This window comes from Mastigoproctus giganteus, chromosome 10, assembly GCF_048544385.1.
Source record: "Mastigoproctus giganteus isolate SK-2022 chromosome 10, ASM4854438v1, whole genome shotgun sequence".
In the NCBI taxonomy this organism is placed as follows: domain Eukaryota; kingdom Metazoa; phylum Arthropoda; class Arachnida; order Uropygi; family Thelyphonidae; genus Mastigoproctus; species Mastigoproctus giganteus.
Window position 1 is genome coordinate 201,937,548 of NC_143584.1, and position 27,784 is coordinate 201,965,331.

At 37.3% G+C, this 27,784-nt stretch overlaps 1 protein-coding gene across 3 annotated transcripts in view; it reads left to right on the plus strand.

Moving 5' to 3' along the window:
• The window catches only part of XNP (ATRX chromatin remodeler XNP), a 664,672-nt gene that overhangs the window by 110,583 nt on the left and 526,305 nt on the right, over positions 1 to 27,784 (plus strand). For all 3 annotated transcript variants that reach the window (XM_090383634.1, XM_090383636.1, XM_090383635.1), the window contains exon 6: positions 7,844 to 7,925. In XM_090383634.1, coding sequence (XP_090239760.1) covers positions 7,844 to 7,925 — 82 coding nt within the window. The remainder of the gene's footprint in view (positions 1 to 7,843; positions 7,926 to 27,784) is intronic.

A 27,784-nucleotide genomic window follows, 5' to 3' on the forward strand; every position in this document is an offset into this window, starting at 1 on the left:
TTATTATGTGTTGCAGGTGCAATTTTGTGTGAAACCTGTGAGTCAAACCTGTGACTTTAACTTCTGTTCCAGGAAAATTAATGGAAGCACTGGTTAAAGAAGCACTGCAGGATCATCTTGACAAGAATTCAGTTATAGCTCATACACAGCATGGTTTTGTTAAGGGAAGGTCTTGCCTGACCAATTTGATTAGATACTATGATGTAGTCACAAAAGAATTGGATGCAGGGAATAACTTTGATATTATATATTTGGATCTTAGAAAGGCTTTTGATACTGTTGCACATGGAAGACTGCTGCACAAATCGGAGCAGTGTGGCATTGGTGGCAAATTGTTGCTATGGATAAAGGGATGGTTGAGTGGCAGAAGACAGAGAGTGGTAATTAATGGACACTGCTCATCGTGGACTAATGTTATTAATGGAGTCCCTCAGGGTTCAATGTTGGGTCCATTGTTGTTTTCTGTATTTATAAATAATATTGATGATGGTATATCAAGCTTAATGTCCAAGTTTGCAGACGATACAAAGGTTGGCAGGGTTGTTAAGGACGCTACTGACGCTATGCTGCTGCAACAGGATCTGGAAAGGTTGAGCAGATGGGCTGAGAGGTGGCAAATGAAGTTTAACATTGACAAATGTAAAGTACTACATATGGGAAACAGCAACCCCAGAGCAACGTATCAACTGTGTGGTACTACACTGACGGTGGTAGAGAATGAAAAGGACCTAAGGGTAATTGTGCAGGCAGATATGAAGTTCTCTTAGCAGTGCAGACGGGCTGCAAGAGTAGCTCATGCTGTCTTATCAATGATATACAGGAATTTTTCTAGCAGGGATAGGGAGGTGATTATTCCCTTATATAAGGCAATGGTCAGGCCTCACCTTGAGTACTGTATACAGGTCTGGAGGCCTCATTTCAAGAAGGATGTAGAGCTGCTGGAACGAGTACAGAGAAGGGCAACAAGGTTAGTTAACGGAACGAAGGGTTGCTCTTACGAAGAAAGGCTTAAGTTTTGCAAATTACAGTGTCTGGAGACTAGGCACCGGCGAAGTGATCTGATTTGTACAAAGCCTTGAATGGTTTGAGCATGCTCAATTCTGATGGGATTCTTCCTATTGCTCAGAATAATCACCTGAGAGGGCATAAATTCAAATTGAGGAAAGACAGACAGATGTAGAATAGATGTGCAGAAATTTGCCTTTAGCCAGCGGGTAGTTGGTTGGTGGAACAGACTTCCATCCCTTGTTGTGGAAGTTGATAACCTAAATAAATTTAAGGCTCAACTGGACAGGTATTTCGAACGAACAGAGGGGTGAAGTGGAAGGGTTTTTTTTTTTTTTTTTTTTGGGCCGATGCTCATAAGCTTGCTTTCTTGCATCATATGCCTCTACTAATGCTAATTTTTGAAACTAGTTTCTTTGTGTTAACGATTTCAACCCATTTTTTTTATTCAAATTTTCGTTAGCAGTAAAACTGTTAATATATTTTTCATGAAATATTCCTGAAAGAATGAATGATATTGCTTACATGTTTATTATGAAATTTCAGGTAAGTATTATATTTGTTTCTTTTAAACATTGCATTATGACAGAAATAAGTTTTGACTATTTTTTCATATTGCATCTAAAGCCTATGAATTACCAATACGTTTTTGTCTGGCTTCACCAAAATACTCCTGAAATTGTCTGGAATACCATAAATCTTCTCAATGTTGTTATTTGGTTTTTTAGGAGCATTAGCAACTAAGGCCATATTGCTCCAGGGATATGCAGTGGTCATTCCCTGACCTTTCCGCATCTTCCGTATTTTGGTGGTCATGGGCTCGAATCCCAGTCTAATCAAGAAGCATGTGCTATGCACTGCTGCTCCTGCCCACCTAACTACGGAGGTGCCTCCTTTCTATGGGCTCACAGCCTTTGTTGACATTTTTAGCATTTTTACTTTTCTCCTCATTTTAGTGCAAACAGTTCTTTTTCTGTGGAAAGTAAAAATATATTTCCACCTCCTTTATGTGAAAAACAAACATGTTTTCTTGACATTGTTTTATTTCATCGTAATAAAGGGAATTAACATGTAATATGAGCCATTGGGAAAGGGAATAAACAGGTAAGGTTGGCCCTTCAGGAAAGGGAATGAAAGGTAAAGAGGACTCCCTTGGGAAATAGTATTAGTATTGGCAAAAGGTAGTAAGGGATGCAAAGAATGTGTGCAAATATAAATAGTAAATTAGGGTTTAGAAGATCAACAGAAGCCTGGTCAGTATTAAAGGATATAAAGAATCAAAAATGCACAAGACAAATTTTGAGATAATAGAGACAGAGGAATGGCTACTATATTATAAGAAACTACTATGAGAAGATAGGGAAAAGTACATGCAAGAGAATTAACATCTGCATAAGGACACAGAATTAAAGGTTACTGAAGAGGAGGTGGAGAGAGAGAGAGAGAGCTGAAGGCAGGGAAGAATGGTAAAGTACCTGGACTAGGAGGGATTAGCTTAGAATTGATGAAATATGCAGGGAAAAAAAAAAAAGTGATTACATTAACCACAAAACTAATAAATGACGTATTTCGAGGAGAGAAAATAGCATTAGCATTAGCAAAGGCACATGATTCAAGAAAGCAAGCTTATATGGCATGAGCCAAAAAAAAAAAAAAAACCCTTATTTCACCCATCCACTCGCTCCAAATGTTTGTCAAGTTCTGCCTTCAATCCATTTAAGCTGTCAACTTCTACAACGACAGATGGAAGTTTGTCTCACCAATCAACAACCCGCTGGCTAAAGGCAAACTTCTGCACATCTATCCTACAACTGTCTTTCCTCAATTTGAATTTATGCCCACTCAAGCAATTATTCTGAGCAAGAGGAAGATTTCAAGGTTTTATCTGCCTCAATCTGATCACCTCGCAGGTGCCTAGTCTCCAGACACTGTATTTGCAAACTTAAGCCTTTCTTCTTAAGAGAAATCCTTTATTCCATTCGCTAATCTTGTTGCCCTTCTCTGTACTCGTTCCAACAGCTCTACATCCTTCTTAAAATGAGACCTCCAGACCTGTATACAGTACTCAAGGTGTGGCCTGACCATTGCCTTATACAAGGGGATAATCACCTCCTTGTCCCTGCTAGTAAAATTCCTGTATATCATTGACAAGACACCATGACCTACTCTTGCAGACCGTCTGCACTGCTCAGAAAACTTCATATCTGCCTGCATAATTACCCCCATGTCCTTTTCATTCTCTACGACTGTCAGTGTGGTACCCCAGAGTTAATACATTACTCTGGGATTACTGCTTCCCATATGTAGTATTTTACATTTGCCAATGTTAAACTTCATTTTCCACCTCTCAGCCCATTTGCTCAACTTTTTTAGATCCTGTTGCGGCAGTGTACTGTCATTAGTGTCATTAACAACCCTGCCAACTTTCGTATCATCTGTAATCTTGGACATTAAGCCTGATATACCATCATCAGTATCATTTATAAATACAGAAAACAACAATGGACCCAACACTGAACCCTGAGGGACTGCACTAATAACATTAGTCTATGAAGAGCAGTGTCCATTGATTACCACTCTCTGTCTTCTCCCACTCAACCATTCCTCTATCCATAGCAGCAATTTGCCTCCAATGCCACACTGCTCCCATTTGTGCAGCAGTCTTCCTTGTGCAACAGTATCAAAGGCTTTTCTAAGATCCAAATATATAATATCAAAGTTATTCTTTGCATCCAGTTCCTTTGTGACTACATCATAGTATCCAATCAAATTAGTCAAACAAAACTTCCCCTTAACAAACCCATGCTGTTTCCGAGCTATAACTGAAATATTGTCTTGATGATCCTGCAATGCTTCTTTAACCAGTGCCTCCATTAATTTTCCTGGAACAGAAGTTAAACTAACAGGTCTGTAATTACCTGTGTCTCCCTTTGATCCTCCTTTGTGGATTGGGGTCACATTTGCTCATCTCCAGTCCAATGGTGCCTCCCCTGAGTCCAGGGAAGCTCTCATAATTATGGCTAAGGGTTTGCTTACTTCCTTTGCCACCTCCTTTAATATAACTGGATAGATTCCATCCACCCCAGGTGCCTTTCTTGTGTTTACCTTCAACAATTTCTGTTCCACTTTACTCTCAGTTATTACAAGATTATCTAGCTTACTGCTAGAGTTGAATACACCTCTGACATTCCCCTCCCCGAATAACTCCTCATGTGTGAATGTCAATGCAAATATTCATTTCGTTTGTTAGCTACCTGAGCAGGATCATCAACAGTTGAACCATCGATATCAAGTGGACCAATCTGATTCATCCCCCTTCCTTCTAGAGTTTACATAAGTAAAGAACTCTTTGCTTTTCTTTGCATCCTTTGCCAAAGATTTCTCGTAATCTGCCTTCGCCTGCCTAACCTCCTTTGTAACTTGGTTACAGACCAGCTTATATCTATCATAGGCTTCTGTGTCACTTGTTAATTTATATGTATCCCATGCATTTTTCTTCTCTGTCACATGTCTAATTGGCGCCTCTGTAGCCAGGTGGGCAGGAGCAGCAGTGCGTAGCACACGCCTCTTGATTAGACCGGGGTTCAAGCCAGTGACCACACCAAATACGGAGGATGCGATAAGGTCAGGGAATGACTACCGCATATCCCCAGAGCAATATGGCCTTAGTTGCTAATGCTCCTAAAAACCAAATAACAACAACAACATGTCTAATTAGTTCATCTGACATCCATTTAGGCCTTAATTTTGAACAGTATTTCTTTGTTGGTATGAAAAGCCTAGTAGCTTCCAAGATTAATTCTTTGAATGCTTCCCATTTTGAATTTGCTGTTGGTAACATCATCAGTTGGTGATACCAAAGGAAATGACTTCAGGATATATGGTCTCAATTTTTAAAAAAGGAGAAAAAAGAATTTGTTCAAATTGTAAAGGTATCTGCAAAATAAACTGCATTATGAAAACCATGGGAAGGATTATAAGAAGTCGATTGGAAAAGGAATTCCCGGGATCAGAAGAACAATGTAGTTTTACAGCAGGCAGATCATGTGTAGACCATATATTAACACTAAGACAAATTCTTGAAAAAAAGTATGAGAAATGTCAATATTTTGCGATGACCTTTATAGATCTAGAGAAGGTATAGACAATGTGCCTAGAAAACTGCTATGGGAAGCTTTCGGGCATCCATCAGTGAATCACTGATAAATATCATTAAGACCATGTATTAGCCAAAAAAAAAAAAAAAAAAACCTTCCCATTTCACCCATCCATTTGCTCCAAAACTCTATCTAGTTCTTCCTTGAATTTATTTAAGCTGTCAACTTCCACAATGACAGAAGGAATCAACTATCCACACCAAGTGATGTGAGCTTTGGCAACTTCTGATATCCAGTTTATGTGTTTAGCTCAATTTGGAATAGGTTTTGAGTATAAGGGGTGGTTAAAACAAGGTATATAAAATGTATTAATAAATTATAGAATAGGTTATTTTGATAGCTTAATGCCTTATAAAATAAAAAGAAAATTGTATGTCACTGTCTTATGCAGTTTCTAAAATTTAATTTTTTATGTTAGTAGGTAGAAGAAAAATGAATATCCAGCAAATCAAGCATCATTCAATAATCCAATTTTTAACCAAAAAGGGCAAATATACTAAAGGAATCTATGAAAGAATGATTTGAATGTTTTTGGAGGTGTAGCACCTAGTTATGCTGCTTTTGTAAGATAGTCAGCACAATTCAAAAGTAGATGGCACTCAGTTGAGGTCGATCCAAGGTCTGGTTGGCCATCTAAGCAGTCAGTTCTGAAACGATTGCCATCATTGAATCAAAAATTTTAGAATACAGAAGAATTAAGGTGCCTGAACATGAAAAATTACTCAACGTTTCCCATGGAAGCATTTTAACAATATTATACGAGCATTTGGGAATGTCCAAAATTTGTGTGAGATGGGTTCTATCTTTCCATTCATAACAAACATCAGCAGGAGTCATTAAAAGAGAATTCAATATTAATTTTTGCTAATCCAGATAGATTTTTATCCTTTTTATTGTCTAGTGATGAAACTTGGCTACATTTTTATGATTGATCCTAAATCCAAATCAAAATTAGAAAGCGTGTAGGGGAAGTACAGTGGATCTCCAACCCCAAAAAAAAGTTTTTAATCTAACCATTAGCTGGAAAAGTGTTGGCTTCAGTTGTTTGGGACACAAAAGGATTGTTGTTGCTTGATTACCTTTGCACCTAAAACCACAATAGAATAATATTATGACAGCCTTATGTTAAAATTAAAAGCTGCAATTCGAGGAAAAAGATTAGGAAAGTTGGGTCATCAGGTTTTGCTGCTCTATGACAGTGCACTTCTGGACAGGCTAAAATTCATGAATGTAGATTTGAACAATTAAACACTCCTTGTACAGCCCAGATCTGCTCCCAGGTGACTACTTATTTGTTCAGAAATCTCAAGTCTCATTTTCCTTGAACTCATTTTAAAGATGAGGAAGAGCTAAAAGCTGTTGTGGTAGCTTGGTTTGATGCTTACCCTGAAGAATTTTTTTTTTATTCCTATATATTGTTTATATTTTAATTCTGTCTTTGGCCTCTTAGCATGAGAACTATCACCAATGCTTCTACTATTTAAAATTTTTTTCTAGCAGCTTCTTAACAAAATGGAACCATTTCTGTATATTGTTCATTGAGTGTGTAGCAGTTAATCAGTTTGTAGCATTCAGCCTTCCACCCCAAGACCGCTTAAAATAGTCTCCACTTTCTCATATGTTGATGTGCTTTCTTTCACCATTAATATTAAAAAAGCAAAGCAGGAAAAAAAAAATGTATATTATTCACATTAAATATTAACCTTCAGGTCAAAGAAAATGGCATCGTTGCCACCTTAAAAATTTTCTGTTTATTCAGAAATGGCTGTGTATTATGATGCTAAGCACTTTATATACATAGTCTAAATTTGTTCGCAGCTTGAGGCTCTAGCCCTAAATGCACCTTAGTCTAAATACATCATACACCATCAGGCATCTCTCATATTGTGGAGTTATACTTCATAACTGTTTTTGCCATCATTGCATCACTTGGGTACCTACCCACTCACTGAAGAAGGGCCAAATAGTCCTGAAACAGTGCTGTCTGGGTGGTGGTACCTATCTGAGAATAAGTAACATTAGTCTTCTCCTTAGGTGAAGCGTTACTTATTCGAAGTAGTGCAATATCATGGCAACTCGTTGTGAAGGTATTCACAATATGAGATATAACCTAAAACGATGCCACCTTAAAAATTTTCTGTTTATTCAGAAATGGCTGTGTATTATGATGCTAAGCACTTTATATACATAGTCTAAATTTGTTCGCAGCTTGAGGCTCTAGCCCTAAATGCACCTTAGTCTGAAGCTTAAATTGTTAATTACTGTGAATAGTATGAAAAGATATATGATTATAAAATCAGCAATTTAAAGAATGCATCAAAATTAGTTTCCAGATTTTAATTTCAGATATGTATTATATATATATAACTTATAAAATGAACATTAAACACAATCAGAAAGTACTTACAGCGAAAATGAATGTCAGTTAAATAGTAACTGATGACATGCCTGCAGGAGACCACTGTACTAATGCAGCACAGCACTGTCTCAGGAAAAAAAATTTTTTATTAACAGCTTTATTCATTGCCATATATTTTACTTCAGATAATGCTATTCAGAATCTTGGAGATAATCAAGACTATAATAATCACAACTGCTCTTATTTTTTATGTAGTATAATTTTTTTATGCACAACTTATGATAGTTTAAAGACCTTACATTTAATTTGTTTTATCTTGTAGGATTGTGCAGAATTTTATGGAGACGGTCATTTTTCACAAGATGAAACTGGTGATAAATACTGTCGATGGTGTGCCCAAGGAGGTAAACTAAATGGGTGTGATTATTGCTATAATACTTTCTGTAATAACTGTATTCGTCGAAACTTTGGACGAGGGGAAGTTCGCAACATTCAGATCATTAAATGGAAATGCTACAAGTGCAATCCTGAACCACTCTTTGGTAAAATTGCATTTTGTACAATGATTTTAGACTATGTAAAAAATAATCAGAAAAGAAAAAAGAAAAGTGATTTAAATATCATAAATAGTAATTCGAGTGATTCCCAAGTAAATAAACTTGAAACTGCTAAGTGGTTAAAAGGTGATGTAAATGATTGTCTGAAATTATTGGAAAAAACAACAAGAAGAATTAAAAGACTACAGATGAAGAGTATAACAAATTCAAAGGAATTACGAGAAGTAATTACAAAATTACAAGATGTTTTGCGAAAACATTCTAAAGGAACTAAATCGATTGTTAATAGCATTGTTGAGAAGCATAAATGTATACAAAGAGAACGATTAAAAGCTGAAACTTTGAAGCAGAATAATGGGGATATTTCTGAAGATGATATAGCTATACAAACTATAACTATACAAGACTCATTAAGTGAATCAAAAGATAAATTGTATGAAAATAATCATGTAGTTTCTACAGAAAATTCCTGTGATATTGGTGAAACTCATTGTCAAAGTTCAGTGCTAAAAGTGGAAAAACTTTTGTGTGGAAATGAGAGAATTAGGCCAGAAATTGAAACTCTAAATGTTAATGGAAATTCTTCTCCTGAATATATACTATCAACCGACTACCCTGAAATAGGATTAAAGGATGATGTAAATGTTAAAAGTAAAGAAAACAGTAGCAGCATAAATGAAGAGAAAATGGAAAAATGCATTCTTAATGCAAATGAAATTGAGCATATTAACTTTATTGAAGATGAACCTTCTAATTGCAATGAGCAGGATGAAATAGTTCCTTGTGATTCAGAAATGGATTTGGAACTTTCTAAAAATACTGAGTTACATAGTGTGCATAGTGAACCTGAAATTAAAGCTGAAAAACATAAAAATTTAGAATTTATTTCAACGCCAGATACCCCTCTTACTAATAAATTACAAAATGGTTTTAATGATGATGAAATTAGTGAAAAAAAAGATACAGATTTAAAAATAAATCACCCTAAAACTGATAATGTACATTTTTTTTGTGAAGAAAATAAATTGAAAGAATTAACTAAAATAGATCCATGTTTGAAAGATAATACTTCACCAAGTGGCAAAATGCATTATACCTCTAATAAGGTAACTGAAGATGGCATATATTTCGAAAAACCATATCTAAATAAAGATATAAATTCTACTTCTAGTGAACATAAAAAAAAAAGTAATAAAATTATGGACTGTGATCATTCTGAACGACAGGAGAATGAAGATGAAACATTTTTGGCTGTACAGTCTCTCTTAAATGATCTGAAAAATATCATAGTGAGTAAGGAAGAGAAAATTTCTGTGAACTGCCACAAAATTTATTCTAAAAGTGAAGATGAAAATGAGGATGCCAAAAAGGCACTTTTCAAGATGTTGAATTCAATATCATCATCTTCTTCTTTATCTTCATTTTCAACAGAAGAAGAGGATGTGTATTCTGACATTGACAGTTCTGTATCCAGAATTAAAAAAAAATGTAAAAAGTTTAGAAATAATGAGAAACATATTTTGAAAGACTCCAGTAGTTCAGATTCTCTTAAACATTCAAAAAAGAAAACACAGGAACATATTTACAATGATCCAAAACTAAATAGTGAAGTGCGTATTATGATAGAAAAAATAAATTGCATTGAAAATGTGTGTGGAGAAACTTTAAATGATAGGGTTGAATTTATCTCAAAGCATTTGACGGACTCTACTATTTCTGATGAAACCCATGAAGGAAGCATGTCCAAAAAGAATAAAATCAGGAAATATTCAAATTCTTCTGTAGAGGATTCTGATAAAGAATTTGCCAGGCTTTCTAGACTTCCTAGATTAAGAAAAAAGAAAAATAAGTCTAACTCATTAAGTGACGAGAGTGTTAAAGAAAACAAAAACAGCCAGCAGTTGGGTAATAGTACAAATGAAGGTAAGGTAATTCCATCTTGTTTGGCATTTTTTCTTTCTTTGGTATTTTGAATATTTTAAATTTGAATTAATGTGAAAGGTTCATGTTAATAAACACCACACAAATTATTATGGAGTAAATTTTATTAGTATTAGTAGAGGTATATGATGCAATAAAGCAAGCTTATACAGCATCAAAAAAAAAAAAAAAAACCCACAATTTGTCCAGTTTTTCCTTGAATTTATTTAAGCTCTCAAATTTCATAACTACAGATGGAAGTTTGTTCCAACAATTAACCACTCATTGGCTAAAGGCAAATCTCTGCACATCTATTTTACAACTGTCTTTCCCCAATTTGAATTTATGCCCCTCAGGTTCATAATCTGAGCAAGAGAAACAATACCATCAGCACTGAGCTTGCTAAAACCATTCAAGGCCTTCTACACTTCAGTCAGATCACCATACAGGTGCCTAGTCTACAGATGCTGCAATTTGCAGAACTTAAGCCTTTCTTGGTAAGAGCAACCCTTTATAGTAGTAGTAGTAGTGGTGGCAGGTGATGCAAGAAAGCAAGTGTATGAGCTTATGCAGCTTCAGCCAAAAAAAAAAAAAAAAAAAAATCACACCATTCCCTCCAAATGCCCGTCCAGTTCCTCCTAAAATTTATTTAACCTATCAACTTCCACAACGACAGATGGAAGTTTCTTTCAGCAATTAACCAACCGCTGGCTAAAGGCAAATTTCTGCACATCTGTTCTACATCTGTATTTTATTAATTTGAATTTATGCCCCCTTAAGTTTGTAATCTGAAGTGGAAGGATCCCACAGAATTCAGCGTGCTCAACCCATTCAAGGCCTTACACACCTCAATCAGATCACCGCGCAGGTGGCTAATCTCCAGCCACTACAATTTGCAAAACTTAAGCCTCTCTTGGTAAGAGGATCCCTTCACTCCCCTCACCAATCTTGTTGCCCTACATGCTCAAGCAAATCTACATCCTTCCTAAAATGAGGCCTCCAGACCTGTATGCAGTACTCAACGCGTGGCCTGACCATTGCCTTATACAGAGGGACAATCACCTCCTTTTCCCTGCTAGCAAAATTACTATATATCATTGACAAAACCCTATGACCTGCTCCGGCAACCAGTCTGCATTGCTGACAAAACTTCATATCTGACTGCACAATTACTCCCAGGTCTTTTTCATTTTCTACCACCTTAAGTCTAGTACCACACAGTTGGTACGTTTCTCTGTGGCTACTTCTACCCATATGCAGTACTTTGCATTTGTCAAGGTTAAACTTCAGTTGCCACTTCTTAGCCCATCTGCCCAAATTATCTAGATCCTGTTGCAGTAGCACACTGTCATTACTGTCATTAACAACCCTGCCATCTTTTGTATCATCGCAAACTTCGACACTAAGCCTGATATACCTTCATCAATATCATTGATAAATATAGAAAACAACAGAGGACCCAACACCGAACCCTGTGGGACTCCACTAATAACATTAGTCCATGAAGAGCAGCACCCATTAATTACCACCCTCTGTCTTCTCCCACTCAACCATCCTTTTATCCATTCTAGCAACTTACCCTTAATACCATTCTGCTCCAATTTGTACAATAGTCTTCCATATACGCAACAGTGTCAAAAGCTTTCCTGAAATCCAGATATATGATATCAGAATTATTTTTTGCATCCAGTTCCTTTGTAACCACATTATAATATCCTATCAAATTTGTCAGACAAGACTTTCCCTTAACAAACCCATGCTGTGTCTGAATTATTGCTGCAGCCTTGTCTAGATGATCCTGCAGTGCATCTTTAACCAGTGACTCCATTATTTTACCCGGAACAGAAGTTAAACTAACTGGTCTGTAATTACTCATGTCACCCTTCAGTCCCCCTTTGTCAAACCATTCAAGGCCTTCTACACTTCAATCAGATCACCATGCAGGTGCCTAGTCTACAGATGCTGCAATTTTCAGAACTTAAGCCTTTCTTGGTAAGAGCAACCTTTTATTCCCCTCATCAATCTCATTTCCCTTCTGTGTACTCATTCAGCATCTTTCATAAAATGAGGTCTTCAGACCTTTATGCAGTACTCAAGGTGTGGCCTTACCATTTCCTTATACAAGGGGATAATCGCCTCCTTATCCCTGCTAGTAGAATATCTGTATATCATTGGCAAGACCCTAAGACATGCTCTGGCAGCCTGTCTATACTGCTCAGAAAATTTCATATCTGACTGCACAGTTACCCGCAGGTTTTTAATATTCTCCATTACCATGAGTGTAGTACAGCACACTTGGTATGTTACTCTGAGGTTACTACCACCCATATGTAGTACTTTTTATTTGTCAATGTTAAACTTAAGCTGCCACCTCTCGGCCCATCAGCCCAACTTTTCTGGATCCTTTTGCAGTAGCATACTTGCATTACTGTCATTAACAACCCTGCCAACCTTCATATCATTTGCAAACTTGGACATTACGTCTGATATACCTTCATCAATACCATTGATAAATATAGAAAAGAACAATAGGCCTAACATCGAACTGTGGTGTTCTCCATTAATAATATTAGTCCACGAAAAGCAGTGTCCATTGATTACCACTCTCTATGTCTTCTCCCACTCAATCGCTTCCCTTTATCCATAGCAGAAACTTGCCATTAATACCATACTGCTCCAATTTGTTCAATAGTCTTCCTTGTGCAACAGTATCAAAACTTTAATGAAATCCTAATATATAGCATGAAAAACAATTATTTTTTTTGCATCCAGTTCCTTTGTGATCACATCATAGTATCCAATCAAATTGGTCAGATGAGACTTCCTCTTAACACAACTCATGCTGTGTGTGAACTATAACTGCAGTCTTGTCTAGATGCTTCTGTAATGCTTCTTTAACCAGTGACTCCATTAGTTTCCCCAGAACAGAAGATAAACTAACAGGTCTGTAATTATTCATGTCACCCCTTTGTGAATTGGGGATATATTTGCACATCTGCAATCTGTGGGTACCTTCCCTGAATCCAAAGATGCTCTCATAATTATGACTAAAGGTTTGCTAACTATCTTTGCTGCCTCCTTTAATATAACTGGATAGATCCCATGCACCCCAGGTACCTTTCTTATGTTTAACTTCAACAATTTCTCCTCCACTTTGCCCTCAGTTATTAAAAAAATCATTGAGCTCCCTACTAGAGTTTTAAAAATTCTGGCTCCCACTTTCCCACACAATTTCTCGTGTGAATGTAGATGCAAAATACTCATTGTTTGTCAGCTACTTCAGCCGGATCATCAAAAATTGAACCATCGATACCAAGTGGACCAATCTGATTCATCCCCTTCCTTATATAGTTAAATTTTTTTTTTTTTTTTTTTTTGCATCCTTTGCCAAAGAATTCTCGTAATTTGCCTTTGCTCATCTAACCTCCTTTGTGACTTGGTTATAGACATGGTTATATCTACCATAGGCTTCTGTGTCGCCTGATAATTTATATGCATCCCATGCATTTTTCTTCTCTGCTATGAATCTCATTAGTTCATCTGACATTCATTAAGGCCTAAACCTTAAAAAGTATTTCTTTTTTTTTTTTTTTTTTTCAACATTGACCTGTACTTGTTAAGTAAGCTCGCAGATTTCCTACTCTTAATGTCATTAATTCCAATGTGTACAACAATATCACATTTTGTGCCCCTAAAAGATGATATCTGCTCTGTAACATCATCAACCTTTGCCCCTGGTAGTCATATCTTAGTCCTATTCCACCAATCCTTTTTCACAATATATTTCTCTTTTCCCTGACAATAGAGTCAACAATAACAAGCTCCTGTGGGACCAGCATTTCGCATTCTGCCTTTAAGATTGCCACTGTGTTGCCTGGTGCAGAAGAGTGAGCACTGTCGTTTAGTTGTGCAGCTCTATTTTGCTTCCTTCGGGGGTATATACCCGACTCTTAAAATTCTCACAGACACCCATCAGAATGCTGAGTTGGTGCCAAATTTCTTCACGCTCTCTGCACCTAGCAAACACAAAGACATTCTCCTTGTCTAGATTATGTCCTTTTCCAGAAAGATCCACAAACATTTCACAAGTTGAACAATTTTTTAGGCTGTGATGTGTTGGAGAATTGCCCCCTTCAGTTCTTCTCCAAGCCGCAGCACTCCCTATACTTTTGCCCATTGCTTTGCTGCTCTGGTCGATAGAAAGTTATAAAACTGATATGTTGTATCAAGATTTTAGCTTCAGCCTATGTCTTTCTGGATCAAGGCTAGCATCATTCATATGTATATAAATAAATAAAAAAAATCTGCAGCCATTATCTGCTCACTGCAGAATGGAGGCCTCCTCAGCAAGTCATGTTGAAGGAATGGAGCATAATCTGCCATGTTGGTCCAGTGCAGGTTGACAGATCAACCGTATTTGGCAGTCAGGGGCTTGAACCCCAGTCTATTCAAAGAGTAATGTGCTATTGCACTTCAGTTCCTGAACACTTGGCTATAGAGGCCATCTCATATGTATATATATAATTTGAATGCATCTTTGCATTCAAAGCCAAGTAAGTGGAGAATAGAAAATAAACCAGTCTGTAACACAGCCACAAACAAGGGAGGGGGAGGCAAAATTGAGATAAAGGGTGTTGCAGAAGGAATATGCATCTAATAAATTTAGAAAAAATATAAATTTAAAAAAATAAAAATTCGTGAAAATACATATAGTGGAAATCAGGTTATTACATGAAGACATCCAAGACTCCTTACACGTATATGCTAACCTGCCTAAACTAGAATATAGAAACCGGATGACAGCATGGAGAGCGCTTTGCTTTAACACATTTGCTGCCACCTTAATTTGGGAGAACCTTTTTAATGTACTGTAATTTTCAGAATGTTGAAAAAAATTTTAGCTGACATCCTAGCATTCCAAAAATTCATTACTTAATGATTGTAAATTAAGTTTGAATTTATTGCTAAAACTGAACACTTTTGTGCTGAGCTGTAAATCAGAATAAATCTTCAAAATTTAATAAAGAGTTTATTCATGTATAAAAACTAACATCAACACAAAGAACAAATAAAACTCTTATCTTATACCATAATTCGGTTTATTGTAGCAAGGGGGGGTAACCCCTGTTTAAGAATCTGCTGGTTAATATCTGTATTTCTGAGTCTAAAGCAGATTCCATTGTTGAATATTTATAGGCATTGATAAATTGATTAAAGGTAATAGACCTTTTGTAGATAAACGGGTGATAGCTGTTATAATGCAGAAGCATACCAGTGTTTGTTGGTTTATTATAGATGTTAAATTGGATTTTATTTGAGTCCCGAGTAAACTTTAAATCTAGAAAATTTACTTAGTATCCGTATTTTCACTTTCCAATGAAAAATTGAGTCTAGGATGAATATTATTAAATGAATGTAAAATGTCTTGGATAGTGCTACTATCAGTAATAACAAGAATATTGGCTAAATACCTCACATAGTAGGGCACCTCCGTAGCCAGGTGGGAAGGAGCAACAGTGCATAGCACACGCTTCTTGATTAGACCGGGGTTCGAGCCCGTCACCACCAAATACGGAGGATGCGGAAAGGTCAGGGAATGACCACCGCATATTCCCGGAGCAATATGGCCTTAGTTGCTAATGCTCCTAAAACCCAAAACAACAACAACAACATAGTATGTGATACGGAGTAGAAAAGGCATAAAATGTATACGCTCAATTGTTAAGAGGTAGACCTTCAAAATTAAGCCACTTAGACTCAATCCCATTGGCAAACCAAAACCAAAAATATAGCGAAGTAATATTCAGTGAGAATAAATGATCATTATCGCCGAGTCTACAGTCCTTAAGATTATTAAATAATGTATTGTAGTTTTTTATCCCAAATTGTATCGCCTGTCTAAAGGGTTTTATAATAGTATATACACTTGTGGCTAAGGATGAAAATGCTAAGCTTCTGTAAGAAACAATGGGCTGAATACAAAATCCGTCAAGGACAAGTAAAATTGCGTGACCGGATTTTGTCAATTTTTTAATTAATTTTTTGATATTTTTATTCATTTTTTTAATTGTTTGTTCAATTGATTTTTTTGATTGTTTTCAATTTATTTTTGTACTATAATCATTTTGCATTAATGTTATATTCGTTTTAATTTCTGGAGAATATCATATTCTACGTATCATATTGAGGTAAATTTCTCTTCTACAAATAAAACAAAAATAAATTAAAAAAGAGTGATTATTGAATTCCATCTCATCAAGAGATGACATAAAATTAAAATTGGTCTATTCTAAATTATTATTAGGTGTTTTCTTTTATAGTATCTTTATTCTTTAATTTAGTTTCTCCCTTCTTTCCCCATCCCCTCCAACTCTTGATTATTTCTCTATTCATAGCACTGGTTTTCATTGTACAGTAAAATCTTGTTATTACAAAATTCATTTAATATGTATTTCAAAGTTCATTTTTGTCCAGCGAGAAATAAATATTGTTATTTTTTATGTTTAATACAAATTTTGGAATGTTGTCTTATTGCTTATATTATTACCTATAGCTACCCAATTCCCTGCTTCCCGATGGATAGCACTGTCTTGTTAAAATTTACTTTTGTGTAAACAAAACCAGTTTATGTTAGGCAGATGGGCTGAGAAGTGGCAACTGAAGTTTAACATTGACAAATGCAAAGTTGACAAATGCAAAGTACTGCATATGAGTAGCATTAACACAAGAGAAACGTACGAACTGTGTGGTACTGCATTCAGGGAGGTGGAGAATGAAAAAGACAGGGATAATTGTCCAGTACGATATGAAGTTCTCTGAGCAGTGCAGATGGGCTGCTAGAGCAGGTCATGGAGTTTTGTCAATGATATATAGGAATTTTGCTAGCAGAGACAAGAAGGTGATTATCCCTTTGTATAAGGCAATGGTCAGATCACTCCTTGAGTACTGCATACAGGTTTGGAGGTCTCATTTTAGGAAGGATGTAGAGTTGCTAGAACGAGTACAGAGAAGGGCAACAAGAGATGGTGGAGGAACAAAGGGGTGCACTTATGAAGAAAGGCTAATTTTAGCATCTGGAGAATAGGCACCTGCAAGCTGATCTGATTGAAGTGTATAAGGCCTTGAATGGTTTGAGCAGGCTCAATGCTGACGGAATACTTCTGCTTGCTCAGGTTAAGAACCTGAGAGCACATCGATTCAAATTGAGAAAAGACTGTTGTAGAGTAGATGTGCTGAAGTTTGCCTTTAGCCAGCGGGTGGTTGATTGCTGGAACAGACTTCCATCTGTTATTGTGGAAATTGATAGCTTAAATAAATTTAAGGCTGAACTAAACAGATATCTGGAGTGACCGGATCGGCAAAATGGAAAGGGTTTTTTTTTTTTCCCACTAGCAAGGACAAGGAAGTGATCATTCCCATTGTATAAGACAGTGGTTAGGTCATATGTTGAGTATTGCATACATGTCTGGGAGCTTTGTTTTAGTAAGGATGTGGATCTCTTTGAACAAATGCAAAAAAGATAACAAGATAAGTCAGAGGCATCTATATGCCTCCTCTCACTTCCAAACTAGTCTGAAAACATTCTGCAATTAGCATTAGCATTAGCATTAGTAGAGGCATTTGATGCAAGAAAGCAAGCTTATGCAGCATCAGCCAAAAAAAAAAAAAAAAAAAAAAAAAACCCACTTCCACTTCACCCCTCTGTTCGTTCAAAATACCTGTCCAGCTGAGCCTTAAACTTATTTAGGCTATCAACCTCCACCACAAGGGATGGCAGTCTGTTCCACCAACCAACCACCCGCTGGCCAAAGGCAAATTTCCGCACGTCTATCCTACATCTGTCTTTCCTCAATTTGAATTTATGCCCTCTCAGGCGATTTTTCTGAGCTAGAGGAAGAATCCCATCAGCATTGAGCATGCTTAAACCATTCAAGGCTTTATACACCTCTATCAGATCACCTCGCTGGTGCCTAGTCTCCAGACACTGTAATTTGCAAAACTTAAGCCTTTCCTCGTAAGAGCACCCCTTTGTTCCATTCACTAATCTTGTTGCCCTTCTCTGTACTCGTTCCAGCAGCTCTACATCCTTCTTGAAATGAGGCCTCCAGACCTGTATACAGTACTCTAGGTGTGGCCTGACCATTGCCTTGTACAATGGAATAATCACCTCCCTATCCCTGCTGGAAAAATTCCTGTATATCATTGACAATACTCCATGAGCTACTCTTGCAGCCCGTCTGCACTGCTCAGAGAACTTCATATCTGCCTGCACAATCACCCCCAAGTCCCTTTCATTCTCTACCACTGTCAGTGTAGTACCACAGAATTGATACGTTGCCCTGGGGTTGCTGTTTCCCATGTGTAGTACTTTACATTTGTCAATGTTAAACTTCATTTGCCACCTCTCAGCCCATCTGCTCAACCTTTCCAGATCCTGTTGCAGCAGTGTAGTGTCAGTAGTGTCCTTGACAACCCTGCCAACCTTTGTATCATCTGCAAACTTGGACATTAAGCTTGATATACCATCATCAATATCATTTATAAATACAGAAAACAATAATGGACCCAACACTGAGCCCTGAGGGACTCCACTAATAACATTAGTCCACGATGAGCAGTGTCCATTGATTACCACTCTCTGTCTTCTCCCACTCAACCACCCCTTTATCCATAGCAGCAATTTGCCTCCAATGTCACACTGCTCCAATTTGTGTAGCAGTCTTCCATGTGCAACAGTATCAAAAGCCTTTCTAAGATCCAAGTATATAATATCAAAGTTATTCCCTGCATCCAGTTCTTTTGTGACTGCATCATAGTATCCAATCAAGTTGGTCAGGCAAGACTTCCCCTTAACAAAACCATGCTGTGTCTGAGCTATAACTGAAGTCTTGTCTAAATGATCCTGCAGTGCTTCTTTAACCAGTGCCTCCATTAATTTTCCTGGAACAGAAGTTAAGCTCACAGGTCTATAGTTACTTGTGTCAGCCTTTGATCCTCCTTTGTGAATTGGGGTCACATTTGCACATTTCCAGTCTATGGGTACCTCCCCTGAGTCCAAGGAAGCTCTCATAATTATGGCTAAGGGTTTGCTTACTTCCTTTGCTGCCTCCTTTAATATAACTGGATAGATCCCATCCACCCCGGGTGCCTTTCTTGTGTTTATCTTCAACAGTTTCTCCTCCACTTTACTCCCAGTTATTTCAAGATTCTGTAGCTTACTGCTAGAGTTGAATACACCTCTGGCATTCCCCTTGCTGAATAACTCCTCATGTGTGAATGTCGATGCAAAATATTCATTTAGTTTGTTAGCTACCTGAGCAGGATCATCAACAGTTGACCCATCAATATCAAGTGGACCAATTTGATTCATCCCCTTCTTTCTAGAGTTTACATAAGTAAAGAACTCTTTGCTGTTTTTCTTTGCATCCCTTGCCAAGGATTTCTCGTAATCTGCCTTCGCCTGCCTAACCTCCTTTGTAACTTGGTTGCATATCAACTTGTATCTATCATAGGCTTCTGTGTCATGTGTTAATTTGTAAGTATTCCATGCATTTTTCTTCTCTGCCATATGCCTCATTAGTTCATCTGACATCCATTTTGGCCTAAACCTTGAACAATATTTCTTAGTTGGTATGTAAAGCCTAGTAGCTTCCAAGATATGTTCTTTGAATGCTTCCCATTTTGAATTTGCTGTTGGTAACATCATCAGTTGGTCCCACTGTATAGAATTTAAATACTGTCTCAGTCCATCGTAGTCGCCTTTACGGAAGCAATAACCCTCCCTTTACCCCTAATGGTAGTTACCTCTTTGAGTAAATCCCACTTCAGCACACTGTGATCACTGCCACCTAGTGGTTCATTTATCTGCAGATTCTTTTAATTAGTCAACATTAGTCTTTAGAATTAGTCAACATTCATTTACTCTCCAAATTTGATCTCACAGAAACAATTTTTCTTCAACTTCCATTTTCTGGAACAACCTCTGTTCACACATTTTCTAAGATTATAATATAATCCTGCAATAGCAATTCTGTTATGATTGCAAGTCTCTTTCAATTCCTAAGATTCAAGTCTTATCTCAACAAGTGTCTTCTTTCATCTTCTGAACCTTCGACCCATGCACAGTACTAATTACTGTAGGTTCTAATTCTTTTCTTTTTTGAGGTTTTCATAAAGAAAGGTAAACTAAATACTCATGGCATCCTTATTTCTTGTAGTGCACATAAGGGGACATAAATTGAAAAAGGTTGGGTGCAGGATAGATGTATGAACATTTTCTTTCAGCTAGAGAGTGATTGTTGAAAAATCTTCCATCTGATGTTGTGTGTATCGGTAGTTTGAATAAATTTAAGGAAGTATTAGACAAATGATGTGAGTAGTTGTAATTATTTTATTTTATTTATTATTATTATTTATTTATTTTATTTTATTTATTTATTTTTTTGATGATTCTGTATGAGCTTGCTTCCTTGCATTTGCCGTTACTAGTACTTATTGTATTTTTTGATTCACATGGTATTGTTCATTTTGAATTTGCCTCACATTGTTAAACAGTGAACCAGGGACACTGCAAAGTAGTTCTATGGTGATTGCTGTTTGGAAAAAATTTGCGTGAAAAATAGACTTCAGGGAATTAGCATATTAATCATGACAATGCTCCTGCACACTCAATGCCCTCTGTTGAAGAATTTCTTGCAAAGAACTCCATCACTGTAGTTCTCCATCTGCCATATTCATTGGATTTAGCTTCCTGTGATTTTTTCCCTTTCCCCAAAGCTTAAACCTTCCTAGAAAAATCACAAATTTGTAATAACTAAGAAAATTATTAAATATGTAACTAAGGAACTATTCGTAATTCCAAAAGAATTCTAGAAGCTTTCTATAATTTTTTACAGTCTAATAAAAAAAAAAAAAAATTATTTACATATGTGCATAATCCAAAATATACAAAAATATTCAGAATATACAGGTACCCTTGCTTTTATCACATGTATTCATATTTAAAATATTAATAAATGAAATTAAATAATAGAATTTGCCATGTTTTAAATTATTAATGGTTGAAAATATATGAAAGGTGTGTATGTTACGAGCAGATATATGCAATTTTAATTCAACAGCCATGAGTCCACGAGTTGTAACCCTAATCAGAATTTTTAAAAAAGTTTTTGGTGTTTTTGAATACTTAGATTATGCCACCCTTTGACCTTTTATTATTGGTTTTCAGTACTCTCCAGTAATGTAATTTTTTTCATACTTATTTCCAGAAGAACAAAACTTCTACCACACTGTTGCTCATTAATTATTAATTAATTAATAATTAATGCTCATAAATTATTAATTAATGATTAAAATTCGGATTTTTAAATCTCAGTTTGATATACCTTCTTAAATATACTGAAACTTTTATTTGAGATATTTGGAAGTAAAAAATTATTCCTTCCTTGAAATTATTCATTCAAAAACCTGTCAAGTACACTGTAACTATTTACTGTTTTTGTCTTTCATTTCAGCATGCTAGTTTTGCTTTCAACGTCTTGTAAACAGCATGTGGCAGAGGTCTCTGCTGCAGAAAGTAGTTTCTCTCTGTTATATTAGCATTGGCATATGATGCAAGAAAGCAGGCTTATACAGCATTAGCCAAAAAAAAAAAAAAAAACCTTCACATTTCACCCATCCATTTGCTCCAAATGTTTGTCTACTTCTGCCTTGAATTTACTTAAGCTGTTAACTTCTACCACAACAGATGGAAGTTTGTTCCAGCAATCAACTACCTGCTGGCTAAAGGAAAATTTCCCACACCTATTCTGCAACTGTCTTTCCTCAATTTGAATTTATGTGCCCTCAGGCGAATAATCTGTGCAAGAGGAAGAATCCCATCAGCACTGAGCTTGCTCAAATCATTCTAGGCCTTATAGATCCCAATCAGATCACCTCACAGGTGCCTAGTCTCCAGACACTGTAATTTGCAGAACTTAAGCCTTTCTTCATAAGAGCAACTCTTTGTTCCATTCACTAATCTTGTTGCCGTTCTCTGTACTCGTTGCAGCAGCTCTACATCCTAAAATGAAGCTTCCAGACTTATATGCAGTACTCAAGTTGTGGACGGACCATTGCCTTATACAAGAAGATAATGACCTCCTTATTCCTGCTAGAAAAATTTCCTATATATCATTGACATGGCACCATGAGCTGCTCTTGCAGACTGTCTGCGCAGCTTAGAAAACTTCATGTCTGACGCCACAATTATCCCCAGGTCCTTTTCATTCTCTACCACCCTGAGTGTAGTACTACATAGTTGATACGTCACACTGGGATTGCTGCTACTGATATCTGTTGTTGTTGTTGTTGTTTGGTTTTTAGGAGCATTAGCAACTAAGGCCATATTGCTCCGTGGATATGCGGTGGTCATTCCCTGACCTTTCCGCATCCTCCGTATTTGGTGGTCACGGGCTTGAACCCCGGTCTAATCAAGAAGCGTGTGCTATGCACTGCTGCTCCTGCCCACCTGGCTACAGAAGCACCTGCTACTGATATAATAATAATTTTTTTTTTTTTTTTGGTAGTTATTGGCGCATAGGCTTCTGTGGCCATAATGCACCTCCCAAGGTTTTTGCAGTACTTTGATCCAAGCCCAAGGCGGGAATCGAACCCGCGACCTTTGGGTTGCCAGGCAGGCACTTTACCCACCCGGCTAGCCCGGTAGGCAATAATAATATTCTTTATTAACATAAATTTTATACAATAGTGATTCCTTACACAGAAAGCCAGAGAAATCTTACAATTTGTTGTTTATACAAGTGATTTTGTTTTATAAAAAAAAAAAATAATAATAATAATAATAATTATTAGATCAAAGCAAAGATGATAATCAAAATGTAAAAATGAAGTAGTAATTACAGCGAAAAAGGACTAAGTTGAGCAGAACATGAAATGACATTGGCTAACTAAGATCGGCACTTACATAAATGTCCTTTACAAACAGCAAGATAGGACAAGATGCCATCGCGATATGCCTTGTCTATAGTCCACAGGTCGATATCGTTGTTGAGCGAGTTGAGAGTGTCCAGAGTCACATTAGGGAAGTGTCTCTTGAAATTCTGTAACCGCTGGAGCCTTGAGCACAAGGAGGGGGTACTACAGTGATGTCTGCCTGGCAAACGCCAACCAACCAACCGTGTTCCAGATGTTGATATAATCCTGCTTAACTGAGCACAGATGAAGGAATGACTTTATTTTTAGCACATGGGCTCTGTGGACTATAGGCGTATATTGCAGGTTGCAGTAGAGAGTAGATTTAGATGTTGTGTAGATCTGTTGCGACCACAAGTTGGCCTACTTCAGCACCCAGAATTCGAGGTCCCATAGTTTCCTGAGGCTGGTGGGTGGTGCCCCGACCAAACTTACATGGCATAGGAGAGTACACTACAGAAGTAAGTTGCAAGGTATTTCTTGATTATTTGCTTATTGTGCGTTTTGCACAAATCAATTTTCATTCCCCAGAACGCTCTCGGGGCTTTGGAATACTGAGCTTGGATTTGTTTTTTATAGGTGAGGTTGGCATCAAGGATTACTCCTAGGAATTTGACCCTGTCTGTGGGAGTCAGAACATTTCCTGCCAATTCCGGAAGTAGAGAAGATGCAGTATGCAGTCATCCAACTTGGCGTAAAGATGATATAGTTTGACTTCTCTGGATTGACTGACAGGCCAAAAAATTTAGCATAGTTACAGAATGTATTTAGGTAGCTGTTTACAGATTCAGAGGTGGTTTGTCTATCTTGTGAATCACCAGCATGGCGTTTGAATGGCAAGTAGCAAACAATATCATCATCATACGATAGGAAAGCTGGAATTTGATCCATTAGTGGAACGAATATTGCTGTAAATAACAAGGCTGAGAGAGAACCACCTTGTGGGATCCGTACTTCAACGCTTTTAGTGACTGTAATGCCATCATCTTTGAAGTGAAGCATTCTCCTAGATAGCAAATTATTGAGGATCTCAAGCATATTTCCGGATATCCCGTAGAATCTCTCAAGTAAGGCAAGAAGGGGTGTTATTTGGACTGAGTCAAAAGCAGATTTCATGTCCAGAAAAATGGTGTGAAGATCTTCGGTGTCATTCCAGGCATGAAGCATTTTCTGTGATAAGGATTGTAGGCAGATTACAGTAGATCTATTAGGCATGGCATAATGGGTATGTTCTGGCCTATGCGCAAGATTGCAAGTGCTACATCATTATAGATGCACTTCTCGAGGCATTTCAGGAAGGCAGAGGCAATTGATATTGGCCTGAAGTCAGCCGGTCTTTTCGCACGAGGCTTTTTCGGAACTGCTACAACTCTGTATGATAACCAGCTTGAAGGCACCTGTGCAAATTTGAGTACTTTGTTGTAGAGTTGAGTGAGCTCTTTGCTGATGAAATAAGAAGCAATTTTTAGACTAAAAAGAGGTATTGCGTCAATTCATATGGTGGACTTGTCAGGTAGTGAATTTATTATTTTTATTAGTTGTTCTTCGGAAATTTCTGTATTACTAGAAAGTGAAGAAACGTTAAATGCTTCGTTCCAAGGATATGCTCGGACACACAGTGATCTCGCTTAAAACGCAGCACATGCTCACACCATTCCTGGACATCTAAAGGTAGAGGGGTGCAATTATGACTAGTGGACCACACACGTTTTCCCCTGGATAGCCGGCCATTCGTGAAATTGTCAATAGAAAATTGTTTACTCTTCTGGAAATCCATCCTTGCTTTTGAAAATTTGGCGTATGACTCTTCTGATGGTGAATTCTTGTAAGAGGCATGGGCTGCCTGTTTTTCCCTAAAGGCCTTGGTCAGAAGATCATTCCACCATGGCTTTGAGTGGGGACTAAGGATGCAAGTTTTGGACATTGCAGGCCTTGCAATGAATTCCATCCATCTCGAAAGCCAGTAGGCAGCCTCATTTATATTAAGCTCAGCCAGCATGTCCATGGATAAAGTTGGAAGAGGGTAGTAACTTTTCCATTGTTGATGTATTTTGGATTGTATACTCTCCTGACAGTGTTTGTAGTTTGTACTTGTGTACTTTCCTCCTTAGGTGCCTTCAGAGATATCATCGCAGCAATTGGAACGTGATCGGATGGGAGGAAGTTCTCAGTTATGGTCGGGGTTTCCTTTACTAAACCATGCTGTCAGATTAAGGACAGTACTACATAGTTGATACGTCACACTGGGATTGCTGCTACTGATATCTGTTGTTGTTGTTTGGTTTTTAGGAGCATTAGCAACTAAGGCCATATTGCTCTGTGGATATGCGGTGGTCATTCCCTGACCTCAGAAACCGGTGGAGAGATATAAACGGCACACACAGAGATCGACAAACCAGCAGTTCGGTAGATTCCAAGAACAGCTTCTATGTCACCTCCTGGATAAGTGGATGCCTTAATCAGGGGGAGTGAACTCCTTTTACAGATTTCTACACCGCCACCTCGTCTCCCAATTCTATTAGCAGCCACAATATGATAGCCAAGATATGAGGTGAAGGTGGCAATTTCCATTTCATCTCTGAACCAGGTTTCAATCAGAATGACAAAGTCGTACTCTGCGCAGGAAAGCAAATCAAGTAGGCCATCTAGCAGTACTTTACATTTGTCAATGTTAAACTTCAGTTGCCACCTCTCAGCTCATCTGCTCAACTATTCTAGATCCTGTTGCAAGTAGTATACTGTAATTAATAACCCTGCCCATCTTCGTATCAACTGCAAACTTGGACAGTAAGCCTGATATCCCTTCATCAGTATCATTAATAAATACAGAAAACAACAATGGGCCCAACACCGAACCCTGGGGGACTGCACTAATAATATTAGTCCTTGAAGAGCAGTGCCCATTCTAATTAGTGGACACTGCTCTTCATGAAATACCACCCTGGCTTCTCCCACTCAATGTTCCCTTTATGCATAGCAGCAATTTCTCCTTAATGCTATACTGCTCCAATTTGTACAGTAATCCTCCATGTGCAACAGTATCAAAAGCTTTCCTAAGATCCCAAAATATGATTTTTGGATCTTAGGAAAATCAAAATTTTGTCACCACATAAAAGTATCTTGATATCTGGTGAGTGGTAAACACTGTTATATTTGCCACTAACACTGAGTTTTAACATTGTTAATTTTTCTGTGTGGTGATTCATTTTCATAATTGGAGTGTCTAACCTGTTATTTAGGCTGCCGAAAAAAGTATTTTTGCAAGAAGTACATGTTTCTTTTCGTGTGTCAAATTAAAATCAAGTGATTTTTCAGATGGTTACTCTAAGATGCTATGGTTCTTTAGGTTAATTTTGATCTAAACATTGTTAAAGTTATGCTAACATTGTTGAAGTCCTCAGTCATATTTACTGTGATGAAACTGAAAAAGGAGATACTAGATGACAGGCTGAAAATCTTTTGCAGAAAATGGAAGAATCTGAATTAATTTTAACTCTTCACCTTTGGACACATTTGATAGATTAATTTCATAAAGTTAAGTCTTTGGCCACATTTGCTAGATCAATTTCATAAAGTTAACAAGGCACTCCAAAGTTCACAAATTTCATTGAGCACATGTGCAAATATTTACAGCTCATTATTGCATATCATATCAAACACTCGGGGTAATTTTGATGAAATTGAACAGCAAGCAAAATATGCTCAACCGGATGTAGAGTAGGGTATGTCTGCCAGAGGCAAAGGATGATGATGTTGTAGAGCGGATATCATCTTTTAAGAGCACAAAATATGATATAGTTGTACACGTTGGCACTAATGATATCAAGAGTAGGAGACCGGCAGAATTACTTAACAAGTACAGGTCACTGTTGAAAAAAAGCCACGAATTAGGGTTGAATTTGAAAGTATATGCAATTCTGCCCAGACACGATAGGAGAGAGTATATGATGAGAGCCTTGTCGATCAATTCAGCCCTGGAAAGATTGTGCAAGGCTCAAGGGGTAGAATTTTTTTCAGCCTGGACTATACTTGTTAACAGGAGAGACTGCTTCTACAGGGATGGGATACACTTAAATAGAAAGGGTGCAAGAATATTTGCTGATGCTATCGAAGCAATGTTAGGTGGGTGGGAAAACTGCTAGCTTGGGGGGATACAAAGACTAATAGATTAACAGTAGCCACTGGCAGAGGTGAAAGTGATTCTTGCACTGCTTCTATTGGAATGAGCAGAAGCCTGAAAAACAAGATGCAGGATATTTCAGAGACTGCTGGGGGTCATTGCAGTATAAGTAAACACATGGGTTGTGTTAGGGTAGCTAAGAATAGAAACGGGTGCATGTATACTTGCGTGTACACCAATGCTAGGAGTTTAGTAAATAAATTTGATGAATTTGAGGTATTGCTCAAAACATCAAAAGCAGATATTGTTGGGATATCAGAGACGTGGTGTCACACAGATATAAGGAATGCAGAAGTTGAATTTGGGGAGTACGTCTACAGAAAGGATAGACAGGATAGGAAGGGAGGAGAGGGTTATGCTATTAGTTAAGAAACACATAAAATCCAAGGAAGTGAAGCCAGTCAACATCGCTGGACAGTGCAGTGTTGAGTCAGTTTGGTGTGACATAAGCATTGGGAGATCAAAATTGAGAGTAGGAGTGTGCTATAGGCCTAATGACTCTGATGAGTATAATAAGAAACTGTACAGGGAAATAGAGTGGGCCAGTACATCAGAGAGTCTTATAATGGTGGATTTTAATTTCCCAGATATTGACTGGAATTTGGGGGCTGGTCACTCACACACTAGCAAAGCT